The 26156-nt window shown below is 48.2% G+C and overlaps 11 protein-coding genes across 11 annotated transcripts; 4 read left to right on the plus strand and 7 right to left on the minus strand.

Annotated features, from left to right (window-relative positions):
- Positions 1-556: 556 nt before the first annotated feature.
- N7520_005820 (NAD(P)-dependent oxidoreductase) lies at positions 557-1549 on the plus strand (the record flags this gene model as incomplete). Its single annotated transcript, XM_057139754.1, has 2 exons — positions 557-604; positions 653-1549. 2 exons carry the CDS (start codon positions 557-559, stop codon positions 1547-1549), a joined length of 945 nt encoding a protein of 314 aa, XP_056993760.1.
- Positions 1550-1748: 199 nt separating this feature from the next.
- N7520_005821 (sugar porter family MFS transporter) lies at positions 1749-3541 on the minus strand (the record flags this gene model as incomplete). The annotated part of the gene is made up of 3 exons (XM_057139755.1): positions 1749-3098; positions 3159-3274; positions 3334-3541. The coding sequence occupies 3 exons, from the start codon at positions 3539-3541 to the stop codon at positions 1749-1751; spliced, it is 1674 nt and encodes a 557-aa protein (XP_056993761.1).
- A 3142-nt stretch (positions 3542-6683) lies between these two features.
- N7520_005822 (major facilitator superfamily domain-containing protein) lies at positions 6684-8640 on the minus strand (the record flags this gene model as incomplete). Its single annotated transcript, XM_057139756.1, has 6 exons — positions 6684-7009; positions 7077-7444; positions 7506-7653; positions 7917-8127; positions 8178-8301; positions 8543-8640. The coding sequence occupies 6 exons, from the start codon at positions 8638-8640 to the stop codon at positions 6684-6686; spliced, it is 1275 nt and encodes a 424-aa protein (XP_056993762.1).
- A 687-nt stretch (positions 8641-9327) lies between these two features.
- On the plus strand, positions 9328-10637 carry N7520_005823 (acyl-CoA desaturase; the record flags this gene model as incomplete). Its single annotated transcript, XM_057139757.1, has 2 exons — positions 9328-9541; positions 9613-10637. 2 exons carry the CDS (start codon positions 9328-9330, stop codon positions 10635-10637), a joined length of 1239 nt encoding a protein of 412 aa, XP_056993763.1.
- Positions 10638-11875: 1238 nt separating this feature from the next.
- N7520_005824 (putative GTPase NOG1) lies at positions 11876-14147 on the minus strand (the record flags this gene model as incomplete). The annotated part of the gene is made up of 5 exons (XM_057139758.1): positions 11876-11914; positions 11970-13654; positions 13707-13808; positions 13940-14048; positions 14127-14147. 5 exons carry the CDS (start codon positions 14145-14147, stop codon positions 11876-11878), a joined length of 1956 nt encoding a protein of 651 aa, XP_056993764.1.
- A 548-nt stretch (positions 14148-14695) lies between these two features.
- On the minus strand, positions 14696-15796 carry N7520_005825 (polyamine acetyltransferase; the record flags this gene model as incomplete). Its single annotated transcript, XM_057139759.1, has 3 exons — positions 14696-14725; positions 14792-15241; positions 15407-15796. The coding sequence occupies 3 exons, from the start codon at positions 15794-15796 to the stop codon at positions 14696-14698; spliced, it is 870 nt and encodes a 289-aa protein (XP_056993765.1).
- A 1446-nt stretch (positions 15797-17242) lies between these two features.
- Positions 17243-19483, plus strand: arg2 (acetyl-CoA:L-glutamate N-acetyltransferase; the record flags this gene model as incomplete). Its single annotated transcript, XM_057139760.1, has 3 exons — positions 17243-17287; positions 17335-17493; positions 17555-19483. 3 exons carry the CDS (start codon positions 17243-17245, stop codon positions 19481-19483), a joined length of 2133 nt encoding a protein of 710 aa, XP_056993766.1.
- A 194-nt stretch (positions 19484-19677) lies between these two features.
- On the plus strand, positions 19678-20734 carry N7520_005827 (sterol homeostasis protein ARV1; the record flags this gene model as incomplete). Its single annotated transcript, XM_057139761.1, has 2 exons — positions 19678-19866; positions 19979-20734. 2 exons carry the CDS (start codon positions 19678-19680, stop codon positions 20732-20734), a joined length of 945 nt encoding a protein of 314 aa, XP_056993767.1.
- A 755-nt stretch (positions 20735-21489) lies between these two features.
- On the minus strand, positions 21490-22030 carry N7520_005828 (uncharacterized protein; the record flags this gene model as incomplete). Its single annotated transcript, XM_057139762.1, has 4 exons — positions 21490-21569; positions 21645-21697; positions 21774-21857; positions 22020-22030. The coding sequence occupies 4 exons, from the start codon at positions 22028-22030 to the stop codon at positions 21490-21492; spliced, it is 228 nt and encodes a 75-aa protein (XP_056993768.1).
- Positions 22031-22670: 640 nt separating this feature from the next.
- N7520_005829 (BAR domain-containing protein) lies at positions 22671-23908 on the minus strand (the record flags this gene model as incomplete). Its single annotated transcript, XM_057139763.1, has 5 exons — positions 22671-22703; positions 22756-22887; positions 22958-23519; positions 23605-23760; positions 23874-23908. The coding sequence occupies 5 exons, from the start codon at positions 23906-23908 to the stop codon at positions 22671-22673; spliced, it is 918 nt and encodes a 305-aa protein (XP_056993769.1).
- Positions 23909-24427: 519 nt separating this feature from the next.
- On the minus strand, positions 24428-25887 carry N7520_005830 (uncharacterized protein; the record flags this gene model as incomplete). Its single annotated transcript, XM_057139764.1, has 4 exons — positions 24428-24474; positions 24532-25032; positions 25085-25181; positions 25237-25887. The coding sequence occupies 4 exons, from the start codon at positions 25885-25887 to the stop codon at positions 24428-24430; spliced, it is 1296 nt and encodes a 431-aa protein (XP_056993770.1).
- Between the last annotated feature and the right edge of the window lie 269 nt (positions 25888-26156).

The following is a 26156-nucleotide window of genomic DNA, read 5'->3' on the forward strand; positions in this document are numbered from 1 at the left end:
CTTGATTAATATGGTACGAAAGAAGGTAGAATACTGAATAGGATACCGAGTCGGAGAGTAAGTAGCAGACCAAGTAGCAGACTGGGTAGGAGATATAGTAGGAGATGTGGTCTAATACCTAATTAGACACCGCGCAAAGAGCGCAGCGGCGGAAAGCCTCTAGTATTATGTAACTCCCTATGACGTTGTCCCGGGAAACGCACCGTGCGGAACGACCGGGCCGTGCGAGCCGCATTTATATCCGGCTTATAGGGAGGACATCAGCAGCTTTACAATTAATTATATGCAAACAGAAACACGTCATTCGGTATAAAAGATAAATCCGTCATTCACATGTGCAGATCAAACAATATAAAAAACCCTTTTACCCCCCCCGCAATTCAGATAGAATCCCATCATCTCTTGCAAACCGGCTAAGAACTAAGCCCCAAATTCCAACTTCCCCATTACCCCACGTCTGCCCCACGTAAAGCTTGGATTTAAAGACCATCCGACCACCCCATCACCAAATCTTTTCATCCCGAACAAATTTCTCAATTGCCCATACATCTTCACCATGTCCGGAACAAACGTGACCTTCATTGGCCTCGGCAACATCGGCCGAGTAAGCAAAAAGCTATCCATGAATGAAACCCACGGCTAACAATACCAGGGCATGAGCGCCAACATCGCCAAAAAAGGCCCCCAAGCAAGCCTAACTCTCTACAACCGCACGACGTCCCGCGCAACCGCCCACGCCGCCACTCTCGGCCCTAACGTAAAGGTAGCAACCAGCCTCCCCGAGGCCGTGCGCGATGCCGACATAATCTTCACCTGCGTCGGCGACGATGCCGCCCTCGACGGCATAACAGCCGGTATCCTCGTAAACACTACAATCGACTTCAGCAACAAGACAGTGGTCGATTGCTCAACCGTCCATCCTGAGACGTCACGCCGTACAGAAGCCGCGTACGAAGCCCGTGGCGGATCGTTCGTTGCAAGCCCCGTCTTCGGCGCGCCTAACATGGCTGATATTGGTGCTTTGATTATTGTTCCTGCTGGGAAACAGAGTGCTATTGCGAAAGCGCGCCCGTTCTATGAGGGTGTTACGGCTTCGAGGACGATTGATTTGGCCTCTGGGTCTGGGGCGGATATTGATGTTGGGAAGGCAACTACGATGAAGGTTATTGGAAATACGTTTATTTTGAACACGGTTGGTGTGTTGGCTGAGGCTTTGACGGCTGCTGAGACTACGGGGCTGGGAGTTGAGCCGTTGAAGGAGTGGATGGAGATTTTTGCGCCGGGGCCGTTTGCTAAGTATGCGAATCGGATGGTGTCGGGAGATTATTATCAGCGTGAAGAGCCGTTGTTTGCTGTTGATCTTGCGCGGAAGGATTTGCGACATGCGGCTGCTTTGGCTAAGGAAGGTGGGCAGCGGATGAGAAATGTGGAGGTGACTGATCATCTCTTATCTGTTGTTAAGGAGGAGAAGGGAGCTAAGGGGGATATTGCGGGGGTTTACGGAGCTGCTAGAAAGGAGGCAGGCTTGGAGTATGAGAATCAGAAGTGATTGGCATGTAGACTTATAGAAGTTGTACAGTTTCTTCTTGGTTCAATGCCATTTCATTTCAAACTCGTCTCCGAACTAATTGGAGAAGCCGTAGCAAATCTGAGTTTATATCCACAAGAAATCATTAAGTACTTATACATGAGCCATTTTGAAATGGCTTGTTTTTGATTGGAGGTTTGGTTTTCCAATGGGAAGCTTACTACTCGGTGATCTCCAAGTCGTGGTGCTGGTGCTCACCGGCACCGCCCTCGACAGGCTTGGGCTCGTGAGGAGCATGAATGTCGGCAACAATACCCTCGGGGGCAACCCAGCTGGAAGACTTCCATGGCTTAACGTGCAGAACGTACATGGTGTCGACCTCCTCAAGAGTGCGACCCTGGGTCTCGTTGACGAAGAAGAAGACGACAAGGACAGCAGCGAAACAGCAGGCGGCGAAGACGTAACCGTAGCGGTAGTCAATGGCGCTGGAGATGAAGGGGGTGAAGAATGAGATAAGGAAGTTCCAGGTCCAGTTGGCGGCGGTAGCGACTCCCATGCAGGTGGCACGGTAGCGGAAGGGGTACATCTCACCACAGATGGCCCAGACAATAGGACCCCATGTGGTGGCGAAACCGACGATGAAGAAGCAGGTGAAGACAATCATAACCACACCGGCAGAGTGCGCTGAGGGGTGGGGGGTGAGGATCTCGTGTCCAACAGAGGCCCAGATCATGAAACAGACGAACATCCAGGCGCCACCGATCATCAGGCACTTACGACGGCCGAAGTGCTCCACGATATACAAACCAGGCAGGGTCATACCGAAGTTAACAGCCCCCAGAATGATAGAGGTAACGTAGGAGTTGCTAATACCAACACCGTTGAAGATAGAGGTACCGTAATAGAAGATGAAGTTGGCACCAGTCAATTGCTGCAGGGACTGCAGAGCAATACCCAGCATGGTACGGTGGAACATGCGGGGACCGGTGAGGATCTCGTGCCAGGCAGCAGTGCCGACAGCACGCTCCTCGTCAAGCTTGTGCTTCATGTCGGCCATCTCCTGGGCAATCACACGGTGGTTGGTAGGGACACCATACAGCTTGGCCATAACGTTGCGAGCCTCCTCGACACGGCCGTGGCGGTAGGCGAAACGGGGGGACTCGGGCAGGAACAAGGTACCAATACCCAGGATGAGGGGCCAGGCAAAACCGATACCCATGGTGATACGCCACGAGGCAGTCGAGTCGATGCGAGAGGTTCCGAAGTTGACAATGTAGGAGATGAAAATTCCGAAGGCGACAAACAGCTGGAAAGCACTGACCATGGCACCACGGACCTGGCGAGGAGCCGACTCAGACTGGTACATGGGGACCACGCTGGACAGGGCACCAACACCCAGACCCATGACCCAACGACCCATTGCGATCTGGACCCACTTGTCGGTAGTGGCAATCTGTACAATGATACCGACCATGTTGATCACAGCCCAGAAGGAGATGGAGTACTTGCGGCCAATACGGTCTGCCATGGGAGCAGCAACGAGGGCACCGATCATAGTTCCGATAGACAGCTATAGAAGCAATCCTGTTAGTCTTCCATAGATCGCGTGACCATACATGAAGAAACATACCAGGCCAACAATAAGACCATTGCGGACGTTGCTGAAAGCATATTCACCGGTGGAAGCGTTGTACTCGGCAAATCGCATCTTGAAGTCGGTCATGGAGGTGAAACCCGAGATTTGACCTAGATTTCAACATCAGCACTGTGATCAACCGTTGACCAAAGCTGTCGTGGAACCTTACCAGTGGAGTAGCCGAAGATGAAACCACCCATAGAGACACACAAACCCAGAATGAATGAGCGCCATGTCAAGTACTTGACGGGGCTGTCATCGATCATGGTGTCATCCTTCTCAATCGTTGAGTCGGCGCGGGCAGGGGTAGCAGCCTGTGAGGAGAACTGAGAGTCCTGAGCCTCAGCAGAAGGCTTAAATTTCGAAAGGATGCCCATTGTGATAAAGACCTATCCAGGTGGGTTGATTACTGGAAAGGGGTTGGAAGATCTATGGGAAAGAAAAAACAATCGATCCCATCCAAGGGGGAAAAGCCGTCAAATAAATACACGGAGACTTCCCCCCCCCCCCTTGGGGTACCATGGCATGGGGGCCCGGATCTTACGTCCCACGTTTGGCATCGGAATAAGGCGGAGGAAATTTCTCTCCATGGGCATAACTCAGTCTCCATACTGTTTGGAGGGTTGAGGTGGAGAAGGTGGAGAAGGGTATTCCAAGTGTGAAGTTCACGTGAGCCGCAAACGGGGTAGGTACAGAACATTTGTAGCTATACTCCGGAAATTTCATCTTATCACTTAATTTAGTTCATTAACTATTTCCAAGGTTCTAAATTCTATTCTAGTCTGGCGTCATATTCATAGCTCAACGTTGATGTTTTCAATTCAAGGTTCCCGAATGCATCAAATGTCTTGATTTTTGCATACCAACGCATAACCTAGAATGTCTGGCATGTAAATCAGTACCATAAGCCGAGTTAACTTGCCACCTTCTAGAAACCTGCGAAAAACAGTAACTGGGTCCGGGAATAGCGAATGAAATTGTGGTTCCTGACGGAGCAACGGATAGCGTCCGTGGGTTAGACCACCAAGTTGGGATCAGCCGACGTCGATGACGAAGGAGAAAAGAAAAAAAACCCTCAATCCACGTCATGGGGAAGAAGGGAAACTGTAGCGAGTCTCCATTTCCTTGATCAAGTTGGTCTAGACCTAGATCAGCTAAATTAATCAATGACTTACAAGCAAACATTGAACATTTGGACTTGTCAAGTCTTGCAGGTGCTACTTGTTGCGTATGTAAATGCCCGCTGAATCGGGAGGGCGCAGGGTGAGTTTTCACAATCTTTAGGTAAAAAGTCTTTCCGCTTTCCAGTTTCCAATAAAATGGCATTGTATTAAAATAAAACGTTACCATACTGTACCTTGATTTGAGTGGGTCATTAATCATTCACTGTAGGAACGGCCGAGCCTGTCTCAGATGACGATCATCTAGACAATCTTGGAAGCTTGGCAGCCAACATTCAATTGACACATTATGAAAGTTTTACTGATAACTTTCGTGCCAAAAACTTTACAACAATACTGGGTATTCGTCTAGATTATATATCAACCCCGGTGAAGCTTTTGTGTGCGAGAAAAGTTGAACTGATAAGAGCATGACAACGCAGACGAGCGGTTCGGTGTGTTAATCTGTAGTTGAATGAAGCAGGCCCCACCTAGTGGGTGGCTTCGGTGCAATCCCGTGTTGATTTTCGATCCGTTGGGCTTTGTATGGGCCCCACCTTGACCAAATCGGCACACCGACAGCTCCCTATCCCGAGTCCGAATGGACTCGGCATTCGGGATCGTATGGTCTTGGAGATAGTACAAAAACATAAGTACATGAGTATATCTTTATTCACATGGTCTGGATTTATCTCGGTGATATGGATATCTGTGCTTTCAAATATACTTAGCCATTTTCCATGGATAACCGGAATCAGAGTCGGCATTGAAAACTCTTACATTCTCGGGATGCCGAGTGCAGATACGGGATCGCCTTCGGAGTGGATACCCGACGGAACCATCGTCTCAATTTTCACCGACCCACTCAGACTAAGACCCTTTTGAGATCTGCGGTGAACAAGCTAGGAAACTATCTGGGTCAGGTCACTTATCGAAAAATCCAAAATTGAGAAAAGGGGCTTGGTGGGACCGGTTCCCATGCTCCTTCCTAAATCATGCCAGCGGCTTTACAGACGTCCAATCGCTTCCTGACTCGTTATCTCTCTTGATTTATCTGATCGATTTGTTGTAAGCTCCTCTGTGCTACAGAGCGTAGTGGTCGGTATACACGAAATACTGTGAAGGGGTTGCAATCATGCCTAGGGATGGTTGTGAAAGATATTGACGTGAATAGATGTAGTAATGCGACATGAAAAATAATATTTAGATACATGAAATTTTTACGGTCTGCAATGAAAAATTATTTATCGTTCCAAAATTTAAATATTTTTGACTCCAAATCCTATTATAGAAATATCCATGAAGATCTCAACCATCGTACAGTATGTACTCCGTAGTACGAAGCACTTCTCCAACATGAAACAGGGACCCCCCCCCCCCCCATAATGAGTCGTCATGTATGGAGCAGTTGTGATGCAAATCCTGCAGTGCAGACTCAAATCTCCGCAGTGAGCTAAACAATTCGGCAATGTTGATTGCCAGGGAGTACGGAATAAGCTTAGATATTCCAAGATATTTTCAGGACTTCACCTATGAAATCATATCATCAATCGAGAGTCATAGACTCACAGTTATCTCGCCAAATGAGATATTATAATCGCCCATTCCCAGGGTTCTCACCGGTAACCCTCAGTTGACGGGTCCTACCATTAAACAACATTGGAAAGTCACACAGCAAATACGTATCAAGGTGGGGTAGGACTATCTTTGCTGCACGCATCACCCCATACTCTAGACTCCGCAAAAGGATGTTGTGCGGAGTAAATAGTGCTTGGGCCTCAAAGGGTTGAAAGGTGGATTTCCTTTTCGACTGACTTTTAACTTGCTTTACTCAGCTGAAAAAACTGAATGTTTGCCCACGAAAAAGCTTCTGTAAATGTTAATGGCGATGATATATCTCCAAACTACTTGTATATTTCAATGGGGAATATGGTACTGACAATATGAATTTATGGTAACATTGAACAAACATTCGCTTAAGCACTTGACAACAGATCTCACCATTCAAAAGGCCGAGTTGATTTCCTAGGCGCTGATTCTCATTCCATAATACTACTGCATCATCTAAGTAATTCTTCTGGGCGATTGAGCTAGTGAAGTGCCTCGTAAAATAGCAAGTTTTGCGGATACTGATGATGGTCTGCGTGCTCCATTCGGCCTCTTTGTGGATTTTCAGAACGGCTGGAAACCGGTAAATGAAATAAGATGCATGATAAACGCCCGGTCAAGCAGAAACACCGGAGAATTGAACGACTACTGCGATCTTGTGACTGGGTAGTCTGACAAATCGTATTCTTCTCCCCTCCAGAGAAACCCTTCCTGATAGGAATGGAAAGATCGCAAGTAGAAAAAAAGATTCTCAGTGGGTTGCGAGCTCTGATGGCCTGATCTGTTTCCCCTTTCTGATAAGCAAGAAAGCGACTGCAAGCTGGGCTACTGCGAACCCGATCAGCACCTGGAATTGAATTCGGTAGCTCTCGGAGAAATTGTCTTGCACCCGACTTCGAATGTTCGGTGGGAGGCTTGAGAGAGATTCAACGTTATGAAGCAGTTTTTCATAAGCATCTTTCGGAATTAATTGCGAGACTCCACTTTTTAAACGTCCATTGAAAATGTTCGAGGAAATTGAAACACCAAGAGAGCTGCCCAGGTAGCGCATTTGAACAACAACCCCGGAACCTTCCTCTGTGGTAAGAATAAATTAGCAAATCAAAACTTGAAAGTCAACACGCCTCACTATTGTCTCACTTACGAAGATCCTTGGGGCTCAGCAAATAGGGTACTGAAAAAATGGATATTCCGTATGCAATTCCCATGCCGCAGCCCGCGATGACTTCGTAGCCATATCCGGCAGCAGGGAACACATTTGATGTCGGAAGAGTAGACAGAAGCACTATCCCAACAAGATTCAGAACCGCACCTGTGAGCAGAATAGGCAAAAAAGGGATCCCCAATCTCGTACTAATGACAATGGCGATTGTTGACGAAAAAGCTGTGACTCCGGAATACCCGAGTAGACGAATGCCAGCCATTAAGGCAGAGTCTCCCAGTAGAGCTTGGAAGCGCTGTGGCAGGTACACGATGATGGAATTATAGGGAATCCCAACAATAAAACTTGTTCTGTGGCAGTCAGTCAAGATCTAACCTGGTGAAAGATTTCTCAACGTGTCAAAATACTCACAAGAAAATTCCAATTAAAGGCCAATTTGAAAAGAACCGTTTTGGGAATACTGGCTTTATATGAGGTTCCTTGCTGGAAATAAGGATCTCCCAAGCAAAAAAGGCTGCCCAGAAAGCCGCTGACATGATGATCAAAACAATAGCACTGGCTGAAGACCATGAGATGTGACTATTTGTTTCGTCAAGTATAGTCACCAGCATAAGGGAGCCACCAAGTAAAAAAAACATTCCAGGAAGGTCGATCCTCCACATCAACAAAAACCATGATTTCGTTGATGAATGCAGAATCTTCGGCCCTTTAGAGAAGTGGGGTGGCATTGAGATGACTGCTATGAGCATAGCTACGCAGCCTGGAGGGAGACTAAAGCGTGTTTCAGGAAAAATATCAAAACGCAAGTCTCATGGGGCTCACATACTTCAGATAAAATAACCATCTCCAAGCTGAGTTTCGGCCAAGTGCACCCCCAATGACGGGACCTGTAATCGTTGCTAATGCGATGGTTATTGATATCAAGCCACTGAATGTCGCAAATTTGGCCTTGGGAACCAGCTGATAGACACAGAGCATGACCAATGAATACGTGCCTCCACCACCCAATCCTTGGAAAGCACGGCATATTATCCTGTGAAATCGTCAACACGAAAGCCTATAATAGATATGTGAGTAACGCACAGTTGAGTCCCTGTTTTTGATAGTGCGCACCCCAAGGAGAATGCAAGAAAAATCCCCATTGCTGTCAGGTATGTATTTCTCCATCCCCAGATCCCGCACACCCTTGTCCACAAAACGATGAATCCTTTCCATATTAGCTGTAGTTAAAAAAATATCACTGCCTGCTATGCTAACCGGTATAGGTAATCAAATATGAAGTTATGATCCAGCTTGTTTGAGTGAAGCTTCCAAGATCACTTGTGATAGCGAATAACGAAGTACTCATTATTGTTCCCTCCACATTGACAAGAAATAGACTTAGCAATAGACTAGTTGGGCTCATTAGGATGAAGGTTTGTAACTGGCAAGAAACTCAGTATAACTACCTGACAGCCATTGTATACAGCCTCCACCCATGCAAGTACTGCATTTCCAGTTCTGGCTGAGTGCCCGCATTGTCCTCATCGATGAGCTCAGTACCCATGACTGCGTGATGAAATCTGAGCAAAGCGTTTCAGGTAGCAACAATCAATATTTTATTAATACTGGTTGGAGTGACCGGCAAAACACGTGAGATGAGCCCAGTAGAAATATATTATGAACTGGATGGCTCGTCTGCAATTTTTAAGACCATCCGCGACGTATAGGAATCGAACTGCTAACATGATCATGCGGTGTCGAATTAATCAATGGGGTGGTCAAGCAAGGGATGGTTACACAATCGATATAGATATAGCCCACCTATCTTATAATGTATCTCCAGTCGAATTCCCAACTATCCGCCTATAGAATCCAATCTAGTACCACTCATGATGTTGGAATGTAGTACTGTAAACCCAGCGTTTGACCATTCCAGCTATCTCGTCTTTATTTCCCTCCAGAAATTCGTTCAGCATATATCTGAACAGGGCCATGCCTTAACAGGTCTATGCAAGGATCAAACTTTATTGCTCAGCCAGAGATGTCTATAACCAATAATACAGTACTAACATCACATAGATCTACATGAAAAGGTCAATAGTCCTAATAGAGATGTTAATACTCAACAAATATTAAGGTTCTTGGGCCGAAAACTATGCTTAGCACTGAAAGATAGTTCTTGCCCGATTATACATTATATACTATGTCCTAACTCTTCTCGATCTTCCCCCGATCTCTATTATAACCCAGAATGAATAAAGCTTTCATGGGCCCTGCACCGGAATTCGACAAGAAACCAAAGAACATGTCACTCTATAAAAGAATATACTGGAACCGTCTTATCTTCACTGGTGTAATGCCTCTGATGGCACTTGTAGTGGGTATCGGATGGGTTCCACTACAACTACGGACCGCCATTTTTACTTTAATTTATTCATCTATCTCTGGGATTGGCATTACTGCAGGTGAGTCTAAATAACTCCTTCCCACCAAAAGCCCCTCCTCTATGGCCAAATACTAATGCATAAGTGTATAGGATACCATCGTTACTGGTCGCACCGATCATATTCCGCAACTATAGGGCTGAAAATTGCCTTGGCAGTTCTTGGGGCAAGTGCAGGAGAGGGGACCATCAGAACCTGGTGCAAGGACCACAGAGCGCACCATCGATATGTCGATACTGATAAGGACCCTTACGCTATCCATAAGGGTTTCCTTTATGCACATTATGGATGGGTCATCATCAAACGAAGAGTGGAACGAAATGTCCATGTCGACATTCAGGATCTCGAAAGCGATCCTATTGTCTTGTGGCAGCGTCGAAACTATGCTGTTATTCTTTTCTTGTCGGCATTCGTCTTCCCTATTCTATTTTGTGGAATATTCTTTCAGGACTTTCTCGGAGGCATTATATACGGCAGCTGCATGAGGGTATTCATCGTCCAACAAAGAACATTTTGCATAAATTCCTTTGCCCATTGGTTTGGAGAGAAGCCATTTTCTGGAAAGAATTCCCCTTGCGACAACTTCTTAGTTGCTGTCATCACTTTGGGAGAAGGATATCATAACTTCCATCATGAGTTTCCGGTCGACTACCGTTGTGGATATCATTTACTTGCTTACGATCCGACAAAATGGTTTATATGGTTGTGTTCCCAATTGAACCTAGCCTTCGATCTAAAAAGGTTTCCCACCAACGAAATCAAGAAGGGTCATTTCCAGCAGATCGAAAGTCAGTTAGAAAAGAAACGAACAGGCATTGATTGGGGCAAACCACTGGATGAATTGCCGGTTATAAGCATTTCAAAATTTGAGGAGTATGTCAGAAGTGGCCAGCCCCTCATTTCCATTGACGGCGTCGCTCATAATGTGTCTGACTTTGTCGATCATCATCCGGGCGGACCCAGTATATTGCGACAAAATTTTGGTCAAGATGCCACAAGAGCTTTCCGTGGAGGTCTCTACCTTCATTCAAATGCGGCTCAGAATCTGCTTTCTTCCATGCGATTTGCACGAGTAGCCAATGATGATGAATCGGAATTAGGCCAAATTTTGGGCTAATATGGCTTCAGAAACGCACTTATTCAATAGACTTCATCATCGGAGTTATATATGTAGCTCCCAAATTTGATCATCAAGGTTTTTTTACTTGACACATAGCTAAATATTAACGTAGATATCAAGTATACTATTTGCAGCGCCTCACAAAGTGTCGACAACTGGAAAGCTTTTCGCAGCAAATCGATTCGAATTCCCCGGGCATGATCTGCACATTTTGATTCTCGGTTTCTCTGGGTGTTTGAAAGGGTGAAGTTTTTTTAGAAAATAGGCACTTCCGTATATAAACATTACGTTGTGAAATGACGTTTCTTCAGGAGCCCTCCACCTGTTTGATTTATGCCTTCATTACACCATAAATATATTTTCCCAGTATATATCTATGTTCACCTTGTGTAGTTGAGCCTCGTGATATACTGTAATCAAGCTCATTATAACGAAATGGAACTTTGTTATAGATATCGTCCCTTGGTCTGGGCCTTTACGGGGGCGAGTAGCGGCCATGAGGACAGAACCTTTTAGCGTAGCGCCTAGTACTTAGGTATTATATTATATCCCCTACTAAATCTCCTACTCAGTTTCCTACTCAGTCCCCTACTTAGTATCCTATCCAGTATTCCTCCTTTTCTCGTACCGAATTAGTCAAATGGTCAAAGAGCTCTCCAAATTCATACATAGCGGAATAGAAAAGAAAGAGAAAAAAAGTGACGTGGAAGGAGAAAGGGGGAGAAAAAGAAAAAAAAAAACCTACGGTGTACCCAGTATAGAGGGTAGATTAGCTTAGTAGTACTTACGATTTTCTGCCATTTATGTGATTTCAAAAGCTCTGTCCATGGCCGCTACTCACCTCCGTAGACCTTGGTCCAGTGTAAGCACATGCACTGAAAGCATGTCTGCAACCACTACATCTACTAATTTCCAGTGTTATTCGTAACCAAAATAAAAGGCCTCATCTGTATTTGGTATATGCAACATCGCATCAAGAACTTTTGGTCCTAATGACTGGGAGAACAACCCCCACAAATCGTAAAGCTGTTCATCCGCAAGTGGAAGATGGAAATCTCGTCCAATAAACGAGACGAATCTTGTCATCTAACAAAAAGGAAAAGAGAATAGGCAAAAAAGACATATGGGATAAAAAAAATGTAAACGCCCGACACCATGGTGCACCCGGTAAAGAAACCAATCGACGATGATTATGAATGGGTCTCGTTTCGGAAGCCTGTACAGGCTGTGGAGCCTTAACGGCGCTGGTTGGAGAAACTGCGCTTTCCGGTGAACTGTAATCATAGTTAGAATCATTCTGTACGCAAAGAGAAAAATAGAGAAACATACCAAGTGCTTGGGAAGAGAGGCGGTGGTGTGACGATCGGCCTCACCCTGGCGAGCCATACGGTTCATCTTCTTCTGTCCCAGCTTGAACAGGCGTTCGGCATTGGTGCGAGCCATCTCGTCAACAACACCGTCGTTACGACGATCAGTAGCCGCCTGGCTGCGAGCACGGCTCTTAGCACGAGCAATGGCCGCCTTGGGGTCATCAAGGTCCATGGCGTCGTCACCACCGGCATCGTCGCGAGCAAGAGGACGTCCACGAACCATGCTCTGGGAACGGGCACGTTCACCAGCAGCATCCACATCGTAACCAGCGGAGTCGAGACCACGCTCGAGTTGAGAAAGCTTCTTCGCCTTGGCACTGCGGGGAATTTGGGCGCGGTTCTTGAGCGACTTGCGCATCTTGGCCTCGTTGCGCAGAAGCACACGCTTCTCGCGGATCAGGTTTGCCTTCATACGGTTGTCGGCATCCTCAGCATCCTCAACACTCTCGTCAGACTCGTAGTATCCATCGGCCTCGAGCTTCTCCTCTTCCTCCTCCAAAGCAGCCAGCTTCTTCTCGATATCCGGGTCCACGAAATCGTAAATGTTCTTGCCGTTCCACACCTCGGGAATCTTGTCGTGGTTCCAGTCCTTGTTGGCCAATGTGTAATCGCGCTGCATATCGAAGCTGTAGACACCAGCACCACCATTCTCCTCCTCCAGGTCGCGCTCGAGTCTGGGGCGGTTGGGATCGTTCTTGTCGTATTTCTTGAGATCCTTGACAGCGTCGGGGATGAAGGTCTCGCGCACACCCCCCATGGGTTGAGCAACGTGGATACGGGCCAGGACGTCACCAAGACGGCCACCGGGGGTAGCACTGTTGGAGCCGGACTTCAGCTTCTGCGAGACACGCTCGGCAAGCAGCTTGTCGCAAGCAGCGTTCTTGACAGCAGTAACACCCTCGGTGGTAGTGCAAGAGGCCTGGAGCATCTCAACATCTCCAGACTTAAGGATCTCCTGCAATTCGGCCGCCTGCTCGGGATCGAGGTCCTCAGGACGGCGAACATCAATCTTGTTAATGACGATGTACACAATCTTGTTGGCGAACAAGGGCTTGATGCTGTGGTAAAGCTTGATCTGGTCCGTAACAGAGTAACCGCACTGCTCCGACAAATCCATGAAGTACAAAATGGCAGAGCGCAAGTGAGCAACTGCGGTGATAGACTGCATTTCAATAGTGTTCATCTCCTCAAGCGGGTGGTCGAGAATACCGGGGGTATCGATGGCCTGGAAGCGCAGGTACTTGTAGTCGAAGTGACCGACAAACAGAGACTTGGTGGTGAAAGCATAGGGCTGAACATCGACATCGGCACGGGTGATGTTCTTCAGGAAACTGGACTTTCCAACGTTGGGGTAACCGCAGATCAGGAGAGTGCGGGTGTTGGGATCAATCGAGGGCAAACGACCCAAGTGCTGACGAACCTGCTCGAGGTAGACAAGAGGGTCTTTCAGGCGACGACAAATGGTGGCCATGCGACCGAGCGCAGCGCGCTTCAGCTGCTTGCACTGGAACAAAGACTGCGCATACTTGATGAGACGGACGTAATCGCGGGAAACGGTTTCGATCAGGTGCTTGGCAGTCGAAACCTGACCGAGGGCAATGCGGAAGTGGTCGGCGTCATAGAGGGTGTTCATCAAATCCTTGTCTGATGGATGTTAGACCCCACCCGGATGACATGAGACAGATAAGAAACTTACGGAAAGGATGAATGTCCTGCAGGCGAGGGAATCCATCGAGGATAGCCTGGAACTTATCACCGAAGGTCTCCTGGGTGAACTTGACCTTACGGGTGTAGAAACCTGTCCGGAAAAAAAAAATTAATCAGCCATGCTGCTTTATCGATAACCCGATAACAATTTTTTTGTTGCGCTCGCCACCGGTAAGAAGTGACTTGACGGAGTTGTAATTGGAATTTGAAAGGAGTAAATACCTCTGATACGGCTGATCTTGAAACCGGCACGAATCTGAGTGGGCAATTGTCGCTGAGTACGGCTCAGGACAATATCCAGGAATTCCTGGTGGGTAGGAACAGGCGCAATCTAGCGGTCAAAACGGGTCAGCGCATGGAAATTTTCAAAGAGGAAGTAGAAATAGTGAATTTCAAATGCGATACTTACATCCTTCCACGTTGTCTTCATGATGGGCCACAGGAGTCAAATGGGGGTTGTAATGACTCTAGGGTGGGAATGAGTGTTTGAGTCTGTTTCTCCATGAAAATTTTGGTCCGGATATTTTTCTGCCGGGCGGTACGTAAATGCGGGGACCAGGATTGGATACGATAACCGAGACTTTTCGAGATTTACTTTATTCTTATTTTTTGGAAGGGGTGAAGGGTTTAATGGTCTATTTCAAAAATAGACATACTCATGTACATCGCATTTCAACTATGGTACACAAGTCCTTGTGACCGTTTGGGGGTAGAATGCCCAAGCCTTTGGTTTTCCCCATATCCTTAAAAGACTAGCCATGACAATCCAACCCCAGTAAAAAAAAAATATTAAAACAATCAGTTAACTCCATTTTCTTTCAACCCTGAGGACCAAACCGATGACCGGACATGAGAGTGCGTAACGGGAAGCGTGAGAGAAAGAAACCGAAGACAAGTGGGTAGGAAGTGACGAAATGGAACAGCTAGGACCAGAAAATTGGACTGGTCCACGAATAAATGCAAAACAAAGACAGAGCCTTAGCTAGATTCGTTGCCAAGCTCCAAGACCTGTTGAGCAAAAAAAAAGTTAGTTTAAAATCCGTACAGGGAAAACGGTTGGAGTGATTAACTTACCAGGTCCACCCATCCACCGCCACCGAATTGGCACTGGCTGGGGCCGCGGTTCTCGAACCCAAAGGACTCGTAGAAGGGAACCAAATGGTCATGAGCGATGATCGCAATCCGATCAGCAATCTGGGCCTCCCGGATCCGGTGGATGTACGACTTCATCAAGGTGCTACCGACCTGCTTGCCCTGGTGCTCAGGCAGCACAGCGAGCGAGTGAATGGCAATGGTGCCACCGCACTCTTCATGACCAACTGCCTGGCCGTCTTCGACTGACCGGCGCTCACCTTGCCAGTCTTTGGGTAGGCGCATCGATCTGTCTGTCACGTTGGGCTCCGAGGTACGGGTGGCAATGATATGTCCGATAAGGGTAGCCCGAGGCTTAGGATCGTCGCCGTAGAGGGGCAAGGTGAAGAGGCCCAGACTCAGCTCGGGGCACTTGGAGAGACGGTAGACAAACTATACAAGTGGACCCAGTTAGTCAAGGGTCCCAGCCACATCTATGCAGGGTGCCGAATTGAGGACCTCGAGTAACCTTGAGCAGCAAGCCATAAGCTATGCCACGAGGGGTTACACGCTACGGTCCATTGCCTTTGTAATAAACTCGCAAGGGATCTGCCCTACCTTGTCACGCGAGCAGCGCTCCTGCTCCGGGAAAGCCTTCTCCACGGCCAGACAATCGTCCACGTTAGATGTGGAAAGAAGCTGAACGAACGGGTGCAATTCGTCAAGTTTGGTGCGGTGGTGTGTTGGGGGCCGGCGGAACCAGTATGGGAATTCATTGGAGTCCTCCTCCTGGTCAACTGCGACATAGTCCCCTTCAACTTCTTCGTCGTCTTCGTCATCGTCTAGCGGGAACCCATTGGCCAGCGCGATACCCGCGCGGCCCATGATGTGAGACAGCTCACTGTTGCTAGGGTTGCCGAGCGACAAGTCGTCTGCATTCGACAATGGCCTCAGACCGTTGTCCTGGCCGGGCATGGACTCCGAAGGTTGCTCGCTGGGATCAGACATGATGTATCGGGGAGATCGGGAAGAATTTGGAGTAGAGCGATATAAGGAATTTGATGACAGCTAGGATAGGCGTGCTCGGGAGTGGGTAGGAGCGGGCACTTGGACGATTGGAGAGTTTTTTCTTTCTTTTTTCCCGTTGTAGGGGGACCCAGCTCGGTGGCGCCGATGGGGAACGAGGAGATGTAAATCTAGACCGGAGTGGATTAGTTTTCTCTGCAAGAAATAATAACCCGTAAGAAGGCAGAACTAGTGAATTATGGGGAGATTGAAGGGGAATGAATCGGTGGCTTAGATGGTCATCCGCGCCCGCAGATAAGAATTTGCGACAACTTGCAGTGTGCGCAAGGAGGGGCAGCGGGCGGGATGGGATGGGATGGGATGGGATGGGAAGTAAGGGAGCAAGACGAGCAGAACCTGCGCAACGTTGAACATACTTGATGAAGCTTTCAAACTCAGGAAGTTCAAATGTGTGCGATAATTCAGAGCATAAGAATTGGGAGGGAAGGAGAAAGTGGCGGGGGGAAACAATGTACAAGAAACTCCAGGAGTACGTGATCTTCCTTCCAGTTTCACCCTTGTCAGCAAGTTCCCCATCGGTACTGGTGACTTTTAAGGTCAATGTATTTCAGGAACATGTATAAAATTTGTATATATGCTCAATTTATAAAAAAAATTCAATTCCTTTGTATGTTCAGCAGAGGAATTCGAATATCTAGGGATTTATGTTAGCTATTGTTCATTTGATCAGTGCGCGTCATTATGGTGGGGAATGGATTCTCATAGGTCCACGGAGTATGGGGGATATGGAGAAATTGGATTAGAGCTGAGTACATTGATATATTACAATATTTGATATAACTTGAACATAAAGATCAAATATATATAGTACATAGCAGACATAGTCAATTTTTTGTTGGTGTACCAGTTGATACCAGTTGAGAATTGCCTCTACTTTTAAGCTGTTCAAGCAACATTTGTGGTGTTTGTTGAGAATATTCGATTTTTAGAAGCTCTATAAACTCCAGGATATGAGACTCATTAAAGGTAGCAAACCAAAAGAATGTTAACAACATTTAAACGTACATGGGTTTGTATGCTGGTCAAAGTGGTATATTGTGGTTCCATAGCTCCGGTCAAACTCCGACAAGGGTCGGAAAGAAACACCCTTGATCTACAAAGTAGGTGTGAAAGCAACCTTGAAATCCGGGACAACGATTCTACATGTGTACTACATGTGTATCATAGGAGGCATAAAACTGTCAAATTGTTTGATCTTCAAGTCCTGTCCAACCGGGTAAAATATCTTGACCCTAAATCCAGGCGGTGAATCACAGCCGAGGATGCGTCATGCTCCATTTTCCGGTCAACATTAACATTTGCTTTTCTCAGATATTTCTTTTCTGAGGTTGCTACTATCTGTCACGGCCAGTGGCTAGCGGCCTCAAAATGAGCTCTCGGGCACTGAACTGGCCTCGGACCTCGCTCGCAAAGGTACATATCGAGCTCCCGAAACTCGGAACATCACCGCGCCACAAGAGCTGACCGTTTACCAGCATCCAATTGCTCGCTGCAATGATGCAGCATTTATATCCCCGAAAACATTTTGTTCGCGTGGTCACCAGATTGCCGAGTTCTCAAATACCAACCCAGACCATGAGGGTCTCGGGCGTCGTGCAAAAGAGAAGCTGCTTGACAGGGTATGATCGCATCCACTTCCGACAAAGGTCCCGTGCTAATCATTGAATTATTGACTCGAAGGATTTCTTCCTAAGTCTTCTGAACTCAGCCTCAACAAAGCGAGAAGCAAAACAGTATCTGTCCCGGTTTAAAAATAGTCCCCCCAAGGCTACTCCCAAGCCCGAAGCTCCCAAGGAACAAGAGCCATCTTTGCCTTCCGGGGTCAACCTCGGCTCCTTCTATGGCTCTAGAGCAGTGCATGACAGTCCTGTGTTTCGGCAAACTGCAACACCAGCTCCACAGGGACAGGATCCGTTTGAGAGACTACACCTAGCTCTGATCAAGATAACTACACCACAATTGCTGGATGATTCAGTCATCAATGGTGTGGCTAGGACTCTATCGCAACTTGTTCGTCTGGGAATGGCATGCTGTGTTGTAGTTGACCCTGGAAATGTGGATAGCACTATCGTGCGACAAACCGCCATCGAGCAGGCGAATCGGCTCTCCGCGGCGGTTGATGGACAACCGGACTCGAAATCATATCGCTTGGACTCGCTACTTGAAGTTTCTGATGAAGGGCCAAATCGACCCACAGTGTCGTCTCGGAAGCGGCTTCTAGCACCCCTTCGGGACGGGCATGTCTTAATTGTCGCACCAGTTGCGTATCTCGAGGAAAACCCAAAGGCTGTTCCAGTGTCTGCAGATGATGCTGTAATTGCATTGACTAAGGAATTAGCCGGGCTATCTACCAACCCGGATCCGGATGAAGATCCTGCAGTGACTGCAGAACGAATCGGGGCTTTGCAGAAGGAGGTTTCGTTGGACCGAGTGATTCTCTTGCATCCCCTCGGAGGAATACCTGCTTTTAGGGGCCCTCAGGAGTCTCATGTCTTCATCAACATGGAGCAAGAGTTTAACGATATTGAGAAGGAGCTGCTTGAGACAGAAGGCTCCCTTTGTGGAGGGGCTGGCACAGCCAACGCCGATCTAGATGCGGCGTATGCAATTTTGGACAGCAACCCTTTCTCTAAATTCGCTACCGAGGAGGTGATCTCGCCTCTACCGAAGATACCAGAGCAACAACCAGGTGCCATAACGGTGGAGCCGATATTTGATGGCCACCTGCAGAACCTTTATTTATGTCAGAAGACCCTTGCCCTACTACCAGCGGCCGCTTCAGCCATCATCACCTCCCCAGAAGAAGTCGCCAACTCTTCGCGCCCAACGGAAAATACCACGAAGCTGTCGGCCGTGGGAACCAGACGCCAGCGTAATCCTCTCATTCATAACCTTCTCACCGATAAACCTCTTCTCTCCTCATCGCTCCCTCCAGGCCGCCGAGGCCCTGTCAACGGACGGCCCAATGTGCTTAACCCTCTGACATCCCACACAACCTTCGTCAAGCGTGGAATGCCACTCACTCTCCTTCCAAACCCGCATGTGCAGGTTTGGACGGCTCAGCATCAGCCGCCACGACTGCAACTGAACGACCCATCAATCGATCTTCCTCGGTTAGTACATCTTATTGAAGATTCTTTCGACCGAAAATTGGATGTCCAGAACTATCTCGATCGAGTCAACGATCGCATCGCTGGCCTCATTATCGCTGGCGAGTATGAAGGCGGCGCCATCCTGACCTGGGAAACACCGCCCGGTGTCGTCGACGACGGCAGCCCGGAAAGCGTCGCACGCATGGTGCCATACCTGGACAAATTTGCTGTCCTGAAACGCAGCCAGGGCGCAGGCGGTGTAGCTGACGTAGTTTTCAATGCGATGGTGCGCACCTGTTTCCCCAATGGAGTCTGCTGGCGCAGTCGCAAGGATAACCCGGTCAACAAATGGTATTTTGAGCGATCCGCTGGTACTTGGAAGCTGGCTGATAGTAACTGGACGATGTTCTGGACGACTGCTGGGCTACCAGAGGATTCGCAGCGGTTCCAGGACTATGAGGCCGTGTGTCGAGCTATCCAGCCTAGCTGGGCCGATACCAAAAGTGTGATTGATTGATGCTCATAAAAGTTCTAGTTATGTGTGTAACTTGGTAGCCATCATAAATTAGGAAAAAGTTCTATAATGTTCTCAATTTCCAATGTTGATCAGTCAGGTATAGATCGGCCCGCAATTGGCTCCTGAATCCCCGACATCAAACATCAACTTGACCGCCCGCAATCATCTTTCCTCCTTCACGGCGTCATGTCACGATGCCTATCTGCATAGAGTGCTCATACCCGGTCTCGCACCTGTACAGTGCTTACAGTCGCGCCGATGATCGTTCCCAGGGAAAAGGCGTGCGATTGACTCAGTGCCCGCGCTGTCAACGCTTCGCCGACAAATATGTCGAGTACGACTTCGTCGTGATATTTATTGACCTAGTGCTTATCAAGCCGCAGGTATGACTTCTATATAACCTTTTGAAGCTTGCGACTGACATTTGTGAAAGGTTTATCGACATCTTCTCTTCAACCGACTCGGTCGCGATGATGACCGCTTTGATGTGAGAAGAGCCCTGGCCGCACAAGAGAACGCAATGCTAATGAATCACTTTTACAGCGATCAATCATCCGACTAAGTGTCCTTCTCCTCCTCTTCGACGTCTACTTAACCTGGGCACGTCTCGAGAAAGATCCCTCCTTGGCGACAACATTTATCTCCCGCACCCCAATCATCATCCAATACCTCTTCTTCCTCACCCTAAATGCTCTAGCGACTCTAGCACACCACCTCACGGTCCGGCTAGTCGCCTCGATACTCGTCCCCAATACCCGTCGATATGGCGCATCAGAAGCCAGCAACAGTGGTGTCACCTCCAACAGCAATATAGGCGCAGCCGACACTACAATCACAACACCCTTCCCCTCTGGCCCTCCAACACCTACAGTGAAACCCTCGCCCTCATCACAAGCACTAAACACACAAATACAAGCAAACCCAGCCACCCAACCGAAACTCACACCAAACCTCGCCCCTTCAAGCGACACTCTCTCCCCACAAGACCCATCCCTAAAACAACAGGGCATACCCACCTCCGCATCCACAAGCTCCATCCCCCTCCCACCAGCAAGGCCAGCACCGCTCCGCCGCGCCTCCACAGCCCCGATCCAAAATATCCAGCCCCTCCCCCCCACCAACAGCCGCAAGCCCCACAGCAATCAGCACAGCACTGCTAGTAAGCAGCTGCGCAAAGCTATTCCCCATCCTATTGGTAATCTGGGGCGCAGATGGCAGCGGAAACCAGAACAAAACAAGCAACAACAGTGAAATCGCTAGCGCACGTCCAGCGCCCTACGGCACACTGAGAAAAGATGCTACCCAGACGACGACCATGCTTAACGCCAAGGCTGCTCTCTCTTCTAATCGGGACGAGGAGTACTCTGCGTCTTCTTCGTTGGTAGAAGCGTGGCTCGCGGCCGCGGAGTCTTTTCTAAGACCGTATTTACCGACTAGCTATCTTACGGGCTTGTTTGATATCCTTGCTTCCCTGCTCTCACTTGGTGTTGTTGATACGCATCTTGTTCTGCTGAGTAACATTGAGGCGCTCTATATTCTGCTTGGGTGTGGGTATTTGAGGGCTGTTGCAGTCGCTGTTACTGGGCAGATTGCTAGATGGGCGGTGCAGAAGGTTATTCTTGGGGCTGTAGGGGTTGGGTAATGTACTTTGTTAATGTTGAACTGAAGAGTTCAATCTTCTCTTCACTTCTTTTTTTTATACATACTTCCAGTTCATACATATTTAATTTAATACCATCGCCGAGTGTAAGAAGTATAATGGCCCATGAAATCGACTTTTGATATTGTTGACTTTCACATCAGCCACGAGACCATCAAAAACACCAAACAGGTAATTTATGTCATGCCCAATTCTCTATGGCAAGCCCAAAGCAGGGAATAAGAGACAAGATCCAATACATGATCTCACGCTCAATCCAATGTAATATGTCACAAAAAAAAGAAACCCGGACCCGAAACAGCGTAAAACTAACATGCCAGAACCGACAAGAGAAGAACTAAACAACTTAATTGGGTACCCGTCCAGGACGGATATCGGATCTCTTCGGTGCAATAAGGGGATGCCACTGTGCAAGGAAGATGATAGCTGTATAAGTTATCAAGTTAGAATCAATCCATGCATAAAGGATCCGATCAGGCTCGGGAGAAGTGTATAACATACCCCACATCAAGTAGCAAGAAATGAAAGAGATGACGAGGACACTGCGATAAACACTGTAAACAAGCATATTAGTTTTCATGCTCGTTGCATTCCCATCCTGGTTGATAGGATAGTAGAAATAAAACTCACGTCAGGTTTTCGCCCTTGGGGCTGAAGAACCAGGCAGCCAGGCAGGCGGCAACGACAACGATCAGGCCAATGACTAGACTCCAACTATAATGTATAAGCATTAGTTCTGTCTTTCTTGTGACAACTGAACTGGACAGATGCGATGTAGATTGACGGTTGACACGGTGGATGGAATAAAGACCACCGGTCGAGCGTGAATCCAATTTACATCACAATATGCCCCAAATGAAAATACGACAGACATACCCGTTCGCCATTTTGATGGGTATTTATTTCAAAGGTTTCAAAAGAAGAAAGGACTCGGAGGTCTGGTGTCCGTGTTGAAGTCGGAGATTGGGGGTGGTTGACAGGAGTTCGCAATAGCACAATAACACGTTTGTAATGATGTTATTAGAAGTTATGCGCCGGGGTATAATTGTCGATTGCGCGGAATGTCGTAAGAGATAGAACGTGGGATGTCGGGTCGAGGTGGTCGGTGGATGGGTTCGGAGAACGGAGTCCGTAGCGGAGTTAGTGGATAGGAAGGGTGATTCAAGATTGAGATATGGCTAATATTCCGTGTGATATTCCGTAAAACACTGGTGTAATGCTCCACAAAATACAGTAGTTGCGGGGGTTGAATGGGAGACGAGATGTTGGTTGTTCGGAGCTCCTGGAGCTAGCGGGGCTGCCTCAGGCCACCAGGGCGGTCACCAGCAAAACAACGATATCTACGTGGATTAGGCTACTTATTCGTAGGAAAATACTACACGGTTCTAATTTTCCGATCTATTGAGTGATAAAGGTGGACAAAATGGTCATACTCATGACTACTGAAGCAGAAGGGAGATAAATACAAGGACGCGCCGGGACTACTCTGTAGTATAGGAAAGTATTGGATTAAAATCGAAAATACGCTCATGCGCCTTCACGTGCCTTGCGGTAGCTAGCCTACAGAATTGTTAGAAATTGAATCAGGCCAATAACAATGGGAATTTCTCACCTCCTGCTCCACTTGCAGTGCATCCACAGTTGGAGCAAGCTCGCTGAGGATCTCGTAGGCCTTCTTGTGGAACTCCAATTGAGCGGCGATCAGATCGGCCAAGTTGCGCAGGGGCTCGGGGGTATCAAGGACCTGGAGTAAGGGAGAGTCAATATTGGCCACATAATTTGGTACGACTGCCGGATAAGAAAGGAAAACCTACATTCTTCATCACGCTCACGGCCTCCTCAGTCTGGCCCACGAACTCATCTTCCGCCTGCTCAATCTCCTGTCGGGCATCCTCGCTCAGGTTATCGAGATCGCCGCGAGCAGCAGCCTTCTTGCTGGCTTTGATTGAGTCAAGTGTCAGACGGGCATTTTCGACGTTCTTGCGCGCTTTAGCGGCGAACATCAGGTTGGTGTTCAGGGTGGTGTTCCAGCCAGCCAGGAAGCGCGACTGAATCTGGGAGTCCTGGGCCAAACGAGCCTCACCAACCTTCTCCTCAGCCAGTGCATACTTCTCCAAGGCATTGGCAAGCGGGTCCTCGCCGTCGATGCTCTGTGCAAGGGTCTGGGAGCCAGCGAGCGAGGCACGTGCGATCGCGTGGTTGAAGGTCTTGGGTTGAGGCTTAGCGGTCGGGGGTGCGGTCAAAGCAGCCTGAGCCTCGGCGGGGGTGCTGGCCTGCGACAGAAGGTTGACCTTCTCGTTGATAGTGCGACCCAAGTCATTGAAGGACTCGCGGATATTGGGAGGGTAATCGTAGGCCTCGTTGGAGTATTGGGAGCTATTGTGTGGAGGGGACGAGGGACCCCGCACCGGTCAGTGGATATATCCTATATGCGATTCCTTTTTGACAGATGTGCACTCACGTCACCTGCAACAGCTTCTGGTGAACCAGCTTGAGCGCATCAACGCGCTTCTCAAGCTCGATATACTCATCTGGGAGTTGGGTCTTATCCTCAGCTTGACCAAGCTGCTCCTTGATCATCTGCTGGGTGCGTTGCGCAAAAGGCGTGAAGCTCGCGCTAATCATCCAAAAAGCAAAAAGGAAACGACGTCAGTATTGGGTCAAGAACCGAGGGAGTGTGGGTTTTATCGAGGGCGATCCCCTGAGGGGGAAGCAGAACTAGACACTCACCTGAAGTTCTTACCGAATGCCTGCATTCGATCCATGATTGCGAAAAATGAGAGAGAAAATATTGGGAAAGGAAGTGAAATGGGGGGAGATGAATGGAATATGGACAAGCTAGGTGGATGGTTTATCCCGCGGCGCTGCACCGCCCCACGCACCAGCCACAGTTTCTAATCTCAGCCCGTGATTCCGAAGTATTCAATGTGCTGCTCTGATCGTGATAAGATCTAATTGACTAGGGATGATTTAGGAGTCCTATATATGGGGGTCAAGTTGGGTTAAATGGTACCATCATAACCTGTTAAAATTGAGCACATTTTGGTATATAATGTACGGAATACATACTATGTACAAGCAATCAGATAAGGCATGTATATACTTGGGTAGATATAACTTAGTGAGTACGACTTCGGGAATAGTACATAAATAATTTCCTCCAAATGAAATTGATAAAGAAAAAATACAGATATAGAGGGTCATGAGAAATAAAAAGCAAAAGCCCAAAAGATATCGTCAGTCCGTAAAAATCGTCAAATCCAGGTCTCCTATTGGAGGTTCAATTAAGTCAAGGTGGCCATCATAGCCCGCATTACCCTCGAGCTGGGTTCTACATCAAGGTTAGCATACCAGAAGGAAAAGCGAGGAGAAGTAGAATTTTACATACCTCTGCGTTCCTGGCGGCGAATCTCAGTCACCTCCTCCTCATTGCCCTTGCTGTCAATGATATCCGCCTCACGCTGTCGCGTGATCTCAATCCCACCATGTCGCTCTAACCGCAATCTCCTGGTCTCCTCTTCCAGATCACGAATGTATTCCGATACATCATGGTCGCTCTCACGGGGTCGTACCAGAACTAGAGAACCAGATTCACGAGGCCTCGACTCAAAGCGTTCTTCGATATGGCTAGAGCGAGGCTCAATGTATTGGACAGGAGACGATACCCGACCGTGTGTATGAACCGACAGAGACCGTGGCCGGGAGACGGTATGCCTGCGTGGTCTCTCGACGCGTTCGACCACCTCCTCGTACTCGTACTCAACATCTCTGTGAGAGGGTGGTTCGACAATGAATGTTTCATGACTGCCACGGGGTGGGTGGTAAGGCTCAAGCAGTAGATGTTCCGTTGTGACTCGCTCGCGTGGTCGTGAAACATGCAGATATTCAGCTATAACCGTCAATATAAGGTCCTCCTCAACAAAGTGAAATGGGTTACTCACTCTCCTCAATCGCAGGCCGCCTAAACTGGCGACTGAGAGTAATCACTTCATCAATCTGCTCCTTCGACAAAGCCTTCTGGATGACAATGGTCTCTTCCTAATCGTTATCAGCACTAAAGTCCCACCCATTGGAAAGGAACAAGAAGCCATACCTCTTCCTTGAAAGGATATCCCAAATCCAAAATCGCATGAATATGCACAAACTTGCGCGGGATGCGCGTCTTGCCTTTCCGTGGGTAAGGCTTCTCCTCATGTCGCCGTCTAGCCATACTTCCCGAGCGTCTGCGATGCGTGCTATCTCTCTCCTTGAACTCTCGAAACTCCTCGTCACCGTAGTAATCCGGTTCAGCAATACGAATATTCTCATAAACCTCCCGCTCACGATAGCGACCCTGCTCAGGACGATGCAGAGGTGGCTGAGGCACCCTCGGAGCCCTAGGAGCCGGTTCCATTTTCCGTTTGGGAATGCGATCAAAGGTATCGAGGGAGGATTGTCGCCTAATTAAACGTGGCGGAGCAAACGACGGGCTCTCGTCTCGGCGACGGCGACGATCAGGTGCTACCAGTGGTCCGGATGAGTGAACCAGGTGCTCGTCTTCGTAATAGCGGCCCGGGGCCCGCGCGGGAGGACCGTAGCGGTCTTCTTCGTGCATTCTGAATTCGAATCGCTCGTCCTCCACGCGGCGGGGTCGGGAGCGAGATCGTTCTCGCTCCATTACTGGTGGGCCTCGCGAGTATCTTTCATATCGATCGCGAGAGTCCAGGGTACCTGATGATGAGCGGTAATCCTCGTAACGAGACATGGCTGACGAGGCAGATTTGACCGGGGTTTGTTTGTTTGTGTGGAAGGTGCCTGAGATAAAGGTGAACCTGAGCCTGTACCGTGGATATGACGAGGGCGGCTGACTCGGGCCGCTGATGGTGGGGGTGGAAACCACTTGTGGCTTTGAGGGATAAGAGGCAAGCCAAGTCAAGTCAAGTCAAGTCAAGTTCAAGTGAAAGATAAGAGGTGGTCAGCTCAAGGTCAAACTCAGCTGAAAAATTGATGAGTTTATCTTTTTATTCACCAGGC

The sequence above is a fragment of the Penicillium odoratum genome (assembly GCF_028828045.1).
Source record: "Penicillium odoratum strain IBT 22623 chromosome Unknown utg000005l_segment0_segment0, whole genome shotgun sequence".
In the NCBI taxonomy this organism is placed as follows: Eukaryota; Fungi; Ascomycota; class Eurotiomycetes; order Eurotiales; family Aspergillaceae; genus Penicillium; species Penicillium odoratum.